Source organism: Triticum aestivum, chromosome 7D (genome assembly GCF_018294505.1).
Source record: "Triticum aestivum cultivar Chinese Spring chromosome 7D, IWGSC CS RefSeq v2.1, whole genome shotgun sequence".
Classification (NCBI taxonomy): domain Eukaryota; kingdom Viridiplantae; phylum Streptophyta; class Magnoliopsida; order Poales; family Poaceae; genus Triticum; species Triticum aestivum.
Window position 1 is genome coordinate 580634705 of NC_057814.1, and position 8144 is coordinate 580642848.

At 45.3% G+C, this 8144-nt stretch overlaps 1 protein-coding gene across 1 annotated transcript; it reads left to right on the plus strand.

The window, feature by feature from the left end:
* Window positions 1-721: 721 nt before the first annotated feature.
* LOC123168379 (nuclear transcription factor Y subunit C-4) lies at window positions 722-7839 on the plus strand. The gene is made up of 2 exons (XM_044586247.1): window positions 722-901; window positions 6779-7839. The coding sequence occupies exon 2, from the start codon at window positions 6827-6829 to the stop codon at window positions 7598-7600; it is 774 nt and encodes a 257-aa protein (XP_044442182.1). The 5' UTR covers window positions 722-901; window positions 6779-6826; the 3' UTR covers window positions 7601-7839.
* Window positions 7840-8144: the final 305 nt, after the last annotated feature.

Here is an 8144-nt window from a genome sequence, read left to right on the forward strand (position 1 = left end):
ATGGATTTTTTTGATTTAGCACTCCAATCCGTTATGTTTGTTGTGAATTTGTTTGTCGCAAGGTAGAGTACCAACAATAGTCCAATTTCATCTCTCTAACGTGTGTTAAAATGTACAGTAGATTTTTGGCAATATATTTTGCTACCTTAACATGCGTTAAAATGTAGGAATCTATATGTGAGAGGTCACAATTTCATCTCTCTAACCAAACATCAAAATAAAACCATTCCATTCTACCTAATTGCCCATACCAAACGCAATGACGGAACCACCGATCCATTCTAGTGGAATGGAACCATTACATTCCATTTCATTTCGTTCCCGAACCAAACACACACCCTTAAAATCTTCCTCGCGCGCGCAGCGAGGCCTTTATTTTTATACTGGGTTGAGCACGAGCTCCTGTTGTCCCGGAGGCGACAATCATGGGCCCTTTGGGCACGGACAACACACACCTGCTTAAACTAACCAATGCCGCAGCATCTTCCAGCACGCCGGCAGCTGCCAACACCTGTCGACTGTCGTGCAATGCCCACGCGACACCTGGGCCCGATTGCAGCAAACGGGCGCAGTCCACCAGAGAACGCGCCCGGGCGGAACCCGAACTCCAACGAGCCTCGGCCGCGCCGCTTACCGGGTCCCATACCGTACCCGAGAGCAGAGCTCGCGACCCTCCCGGTGCTCCTGCCAATGGGACGCACGCCCTCGCCCCCAAGAGAATTTAAGAACCGAGAAGGCCGAGAGACCCAAGGAGAGAGACAAGACAGAGAGGGGGGAGGCGCCTCTCCAATCCAATCCGTGCCCTAGCCGCAAGGAAGGAAGGCCGCGACGCCGCCGCCTCTCTCTCCGACGGGGCCGCGGCGCGGAGGCAACTCCCGAGCCCTGACGCCTCCTCCTCCGAGTAAGTTCTCGAAAATCCAGTTCTTGATTTCTCTGATCGGAGTTCTGCACCTATGGCCGCCGTGGGCAGTGATTTCGCCGGTGTTTTTTTTACCGCGCGTGCGAGGAGTTTGTATGTGGGGTGGGGGTTGTGATCCTCGCGGGCGTCCGGTGAAGAATCGGACGAGACGGAGGAGGAACTGGCCTGCCGCTTCCTTCTCCATGGTACTGTAGATTTGGGCTTGCGCCAATGTCAGGGCTTCCTTTTCTCGCAGTGCCCGATCTAACTCTTGGAGCTGCCGTTCTTAAAACGAAATTTCTGAGCCGGTGGACAGCCCTCGTAGTCTGATTACTTCTCCTCCTCACACTTGTACGCATGGTTGGTGTGTATATCAGTACTTCCCACAATTGCTGCAGAAAGTGCGTCGAATTTAACCTGAAGATAGGTTGACTGCTAAAAATAGTACTAGTACTTGCACTGAAAACCCTGTCTCGAGGGTCAAACTGGGGCGCGGTCAGCTTACTGAAAATTTCCCCTTCAGTACGCCTTCGTTTACTCTGTAATTTTGTAAATTGTTAATTTCCTATTACTGCATTTTGGGGAGGGCCTTACTGTTCCCATTCATGTACACTGATGCATGATGGGTGTGTTTGATTCGATCCCTACCAAAGTGGACAATGGAAACAAGTGTTTCCCCTCTGGTTGTATAATTCAGAAAATTCAGCTCACTCCAAGGAAATACACCATCCAGTTGGCAGCAAGCCAGCAAGTTAGGAAAATCATTGAAGATTCCAAGATCTTACATTCTGTTTTTTTTTCTTCTAAAATACAGATATGCACATGCTAGTTGGCACACACAGTACGAAACACATTGTTTATACGAAACAACCACCTCAACTTCGCGCTGCGTCTTATGCGTATATGTGAGTGGTACGTTCATGTGACAGGCGCCATCTTCCCATGGAAAAACCAGGTTTTTGGATACTGGCAGAATAATCTTGTATTCTGATGGAAATAGTTCGCTTTTGAGTAAGTGTTCGAATATCCAGTTCTTGATTCCTATGACCTGGACTTCTTTGTCTATTAGTCGGTGTGCGCAATTTCCCTGGCGTTTCTACTCTGCGTGCGAGCTTCTCCGGAATCCGGGGCATGTCTGTATGGCTATGTGGGCTGTGATCCTCATGTAGTCATGTCTGGTGAAGAATTGCACGAGGGAGGAGGAATGGGCCTGTCGCTTCATTCTTCATGTAGATTTGAGCTTGCGTCATTGTCCAGGCTTCTTTTTCTGCCCATACCTGGTCTATCTTTTGGAGCTGCTATTCTTTTTTGATGGGAAAAGGCAGGAGCTCTGTCATTGCATTATATAGGGGAAAAGAATAGATACAGATAGTTGTGAACCGAAGTTATTATGAGGGAAGGAAAGAGGAGAAAAAAAAGATCAATCAGACATGGGCTGATTACCCCACTTCCTGACGAGACTACTCGCGGAAGGCCTCCTTCAGGAGGGAAACATCATCCATCACCAGCTGCAACAGAGCAGGAGCCTGGGCGGCTGTTGCCTGGAAGACCCGTTGGTTCCTTTCCTTCCATATGTTCCAGGCAACGTATACAGCAAATGTTACTTGCTCTTGCCTTGCCTCTCTTGCAGCTCCTGTATTGATCTTATGCCGCCATGATCGAATAGATGTTGCTCCCAGAGCAATATTAGTGACGTGCTGCTATGTGCTCCTGGCGGCCACCCAGAGACCCTTGGCAAACAGGCAATGGAGGAGCAGATGCACAGCCGTCTCCGGAGCCTGACTGCGTAGAGGGCACACTGGGCTGTGCGGCTATCCCAGGCGCCCAAGTCTGTCGGCCGTCCAGTTTCTGTCCTGCAGTAGCAGCCAGGTGTAGAAGTTGACTTTCTGCTCAGCCTTAGTCCTCCAAACCATGCCAAGGTGGGGCTGCTCTATCCGGCCGATGAACTGAGCATCATTAAGCTGACTTGGCCGAGTAACAACCATTGCTGGAGAGCTTCCATGAGATTTTATCCCTCTCAGTAGTCAAATGGATCGCTTGCACCTTCTCCCACAACCTGATGAATTGGTGAATTTGGTTCTCAGTAGACATCCGTTGAATTCCACGCATCCACCTTCCCTCAGTCAGAGCTTCTGTAACATTCAGGTTTTTCCTCCAAGCTAAAGGGAACACGTCCGGTGCAATTTCTTTGGGTGACTCCCCATCGAGCCATCTATTGTGCCAGAAGCCAGTGATCTGCCCATTGCCAACAGAGATGGAGGTAGAAGCAGCGAAGAGGTTTTTGTCCGTTGAATCACACTGTGCCGGCGTTCCTTTCCAAGGCCTTTCCATATCATCCCACTCATACCAAAGCGACCTCAGTCTTAGCGATCTTCCGAATGCCTCAATGCTCTTGATTTCCAGCCTGCCAAACTTTTTTGGCATGCAACATTGCTTCCAGTTCACCATGCATTTCCCTCCATTGGCCTCTTCCTCTCCAGCCCAAGGGAAACTCAGCTTAACTTGTCCAGCTTTTTGGAGGCCCATTTATCAGCAGCAAAGCACGTCAGATAATAAGTTGCAATAGCAGTTAGGACCGAGTTAACCAAAGCAAGCCTGCCTGGCCTGTTAAGCATCTTCCCCTTCCATGGCTTAATCCTTGATCTTGCCTTGTGAAGGATGGGCTGCATCTCAACTCTCCTAGGCTTCCTCGTGCTTAGAGGTAGGCCTAGGTACCGGCATGGCAAAACACCTTCAGCGCCCCCAAAATCCATCAAGGTTTGTGAATGTGCAGCATCATTAGAACTAATTTTGTATGCCATTCTTAAAACGAATTTTCTGAGCTGTTGTAAAACCCTCATAGTCTGATTAGTTCTCTTCTTGGCACTTGCACCGTTGCACGCATGATTGGTGTGTATATTACTTTCCACATTTGATACATAAAGTGCATCGAATTTAATCTGAAGATAGCTTGAATGCTGAAAACAGTATTGTCGGAAAGCCCTGTCGTCCAGGTCAAATTGGGGCAATCAGCTTAATTAGTCAAATTCCCCCCTTGTACATTTGTTCTTACTCTGTAGTTAGTTTTTACTGACATTCGTTTACTCACCTGCTCGCCACTGTGTAATTTGGTAAATTTGTTGATTTCCTACTAACTGCATTTAGGGGAGAATCATATTATACACGTTCATATAATGTATTTAGAGACACAAGGATTTTTTTTGTGTGTGTGTGGTTTGACCCCAAGCTTGCCCTACAAGTTTTTCCTCCTCTTGTTGCTTATGTCAGAATATTCAGTTCACTCAAAGGAAAAACATCATCGAGTTGGCAGTAAGTTAGGAAAATCATTGAAGATTCGAAAATCTTATATCTTGATTTTTTTTTTCAAAATCCAATTATGCACATGTTAGTTGGCACACACAATACAAAGGACATTATTTATACGAAACAAGTACATCAACTTTACCCTGTGTCCTATGCCTATATGCATGGTTGTCGTGGCTCATTTTGTCGAGAGCGATATGTTCATGTGTCAGGCGGCATCTTTCCATGGATAAACCTCTGTAGGAGGCATCTTTTCCAAGAGATAGTACTGCCAGGTTTTTGTATACTCACAAAATAACTTGTCTTTTGATCGAATTGATTAGATTGTTATAAAAAATTAAAATTTACTTGACGAATTCGCAATTATTTATAACTACCTCAGAAATGCAGTGATAGAAACCTTCCTAATCTCTGTACATTTCTCCTTAGAATTATTAGCCCATCAATTATGATATGAGATTGTGGCATGAAAGAGTAAAATGAGATAGTGCATCGTGTACTGGTTTACTTGTGCCTGGTCCACTACTTCAAATCTCAAGCTAATAGTCGATGCACCAAACCTTATTGTTGAGTGCCTTCTTTATCATGGAGAAATGGGAATACGCGAGTCTCTTTCAGGCCACCAATTGGCGTAATTAATCGAAATAAATAAGTTTGTGCACACCACATGATTATTTTTTATCCTGAAATAATGGCAAATCCATGCTTGGTGAATGTATCAAAACTATGCTTTCTGGAAACCTCTAGAAGGTGTCAAAAAGAGCAGGAAAGCCTACATCTTTAATTGCTTTCCATATTAGTATGTTGCAATCATGCTTGTCCTACAGTTGTGCCACCTTTCCATATATATACCGTTTTCTTTGCCAAGGTTTGGGCGAATTGAAAAGAGAATTTCTTAGGTTAGTAAGAAATCTATATTGCACTGGTATTTACAGGTTTGTTTGATTTTTTTCTCACTTACATGTCAATCTAGCTATGCAGTAAATCTGTGTTTGCATAAGTCTAGTCATTTGGTTTGGTACAAACTATTTAGAGCTTTCTGATCCCGCAATTGCTATTCTCTAGAATTCTAGACCTAAATTTCAATATAGTGTAGTGTAAGCTGCTGTTGCTTTTCTAATCAGGGCATCACAAATCTGATAAACAATCATCGGCGCTACGACTAGGCGCAGAAATTGATGCACCAAAGCATGGTTGTCACGGTCTGATAGGTAGTAGGATTCTTCTTAGGTTGGCATATCATTAGGTTGTAGGAAGATCGTGACCCCAAGATCTGGGTCAATATCGAATCCAAATGTTGCTCTTAGTATTGAATGATCAATCGAAATGGTTCCACGGGATCTACTAAATGAATTGGGAAGTTGGGGTTTTGTCAACTCATGTGAACGATGTCATCTCTGAAGGGGGTACGAGTGTGAATGGTGATATCAAAAAATATTCATCTTGATATTTATGCACCAATTATCTTTATATACCATGAGACATAATTTGAATGGTTATTCATGATTCAGAATTTGTATACATCTCTGCTCTGTATACTCATGTCTGCTGCTGGTATTCGTATCTCCTTTTTTTAATAAACCTATTCATCCATCTTTTTGATAATGGATATGATGTGGATATGATTTTTCTATTATCCAGCTGCATTACATCCGTTCTCACCCTTCGCACCATCTGGTTTTCTTTTTCTTTGTTCGGAACCATCTAGTGAGCATATTGAACTTAGCTATCCACTCTCTAGCTATGTGTGCTTTACGGAGAACCTGGCCTGCGTCTGCAGTTAGGAATGCCCATTGCCACTATCGATTACTTGTACAATCTAATCTCTTCATATGTTATAATCTTATACATAGTTCAGTGCCTATCATATAATCAGAACTCTTATTGCTGAGTGTAATTTAATTTAGATGTATGTTTAGGAAAACACCTTGTATGAGGTCATTCTCTTAGGGGCACCACAAATAAGATGTAACAGAAGAGAAGATGCTAAATATGTGGTGACTTAGAATGGCTGTTAAAATGCAGCCCGATTAGTTTGTTAGTTTTTTCTGGTGCATTTTGGTTTTGCATGCGTATTTTCAATAATTTAACTATGCAATTTTCTGTCTGGTGCTGTTACTAAGAACTGATCAGTTTCTGAACTAGCAGATAAGTATCTTCATAAAGATATTGGGAGGGTCGTAATAAAGAAATCTATCCAGCTTATGAAACTGGTCCTAAAGGACCGCTAATGTTGAAATTCATCTAAAGACACCGCACAAAGTTATATTTTGTGACCTAGGAGGCTAGCACTACCTAAATGTCTTTAAGATTGTTTTACTTTTCATTAAGATTAGGAGTGAAACAAGGTGTTACAAGAGGAGCAGGGGTAGGCCCACTAGCTTTAGGCTCTGGCTATACATCCATTATGGCTACGTTTCCTGACTTTGGGGGAACAGCAGGGAGAGGTCGTCGAACGTCAGGCGAGGGACAGCAGCAGCCGTGTTAGATGACTGTTGAAAAATTCTTCTGTTGCGTAGCCTAAAAAAAGTTTTACTTTAAGAGCGAGTTGATTAATAATTTGCATTATTTTTTCAGTGCAAGAAAGAACATAGGTTCTCGGACAAGCAAGACCAAGCAGTGGACATGGAACCGTCTTCACAACCTCAGCCTGCAACGGGTGATGTTGTTGCTGGTGGATCACAAGTGTATCCTGCCTCAGCCTATCCGCCTGCAGCAACAATAGCCGTAGCTCCTGGTATCATTCCTGCCGCTTCACAGCCAGCATCACCATTCCCTGCCAATCCAGCGCAGCTCACTGCTCAAAACCAGCTTATCTACGAGCAAGCGCAGCAATTCCACCAGCAGCTCCAGCAGCAACAGCAGAGGCAGCTGCAGCAGTTCTGGGCCGAGCGACTGTCGGAGATTGATCAGGCCACCGACTTCAAGAACCACACCTTGCCGCTCGCCAGGATAAAGAAGATCATGAAGGCCGACGAGGACGTCCGCATGATCTCGGCCGAGGCCCCGGTGGTCTTCGCAAAGGCGTGCGAGATATTCATCCTGGAGCTGACGCTGAGGTCGTGGATGCACACCGAGGAGAACAAGCGGCGGACCTTGCAGAAGAATGACATCGCCGCCGCCATCACCAGGACCGACGTCTACGACTTCCTGGTGGACATAATCCCCAGGGATGAGATGAGGGAGGAGGGAGTTGGGCTTCCCAGGGCCGGGCAGCCGCCGCTCTTGGGGGCTCCGGCTGACGCGTCGTACCCGTACTACTATCCGCAGCAGGTGCCAGGTGCGGTGATGGGGTACGGTGGCCAGCAGGGCCATCTGCCGTATGTGTGGCAAGATCCTCAGGAGCAGCAACAGCACCAGGGGCATCCTGGGGAGCAGCAGCAATCTGAAAGCGGTTGACAGCATTGCGAGCAACCACCAGATTCAGTACCCTCAGTTTAGCCAGGACATCCAAACTAATTTTCAGGTTTCGCAATAGTAGATTATATGATGGTTTCTTTTGTCTGTCGATATGGGAGAGATTTACTAGTTACTTGATGGAGTTTTGTTTCTGCCGTGGTGTCGTTAGAAAAGGGTTATGATTAGAGACCAATTTGCTGAAATCTGTGATGGTTTCCGTTTGCCTGCGGTTCCTATCATCTTGTAGTGGGAATTTCAGATCCTGCTGCATCTCCAGCTGAACTGTGTGAACTGAATGGGCGATGGTGTTCTTGCGAAGTTACAGCAGATGATTGGTCATTCAGCTGAAGCATGACAAGTGAAGTGATTGAATTGCCAAGTTAACTTAATTTCAGATCACATTTTTGCACAGTGGCTTTTCGTGATGACAGAAAAGCTGTATAAAAGAAGGACCTGGCTATACTTGCCATCTGCGGGGTGGGGCAAATTTGATAAATTTGACCTATGGACGAAATCAAATCATAAAATAAACTGTCCGTGAAAC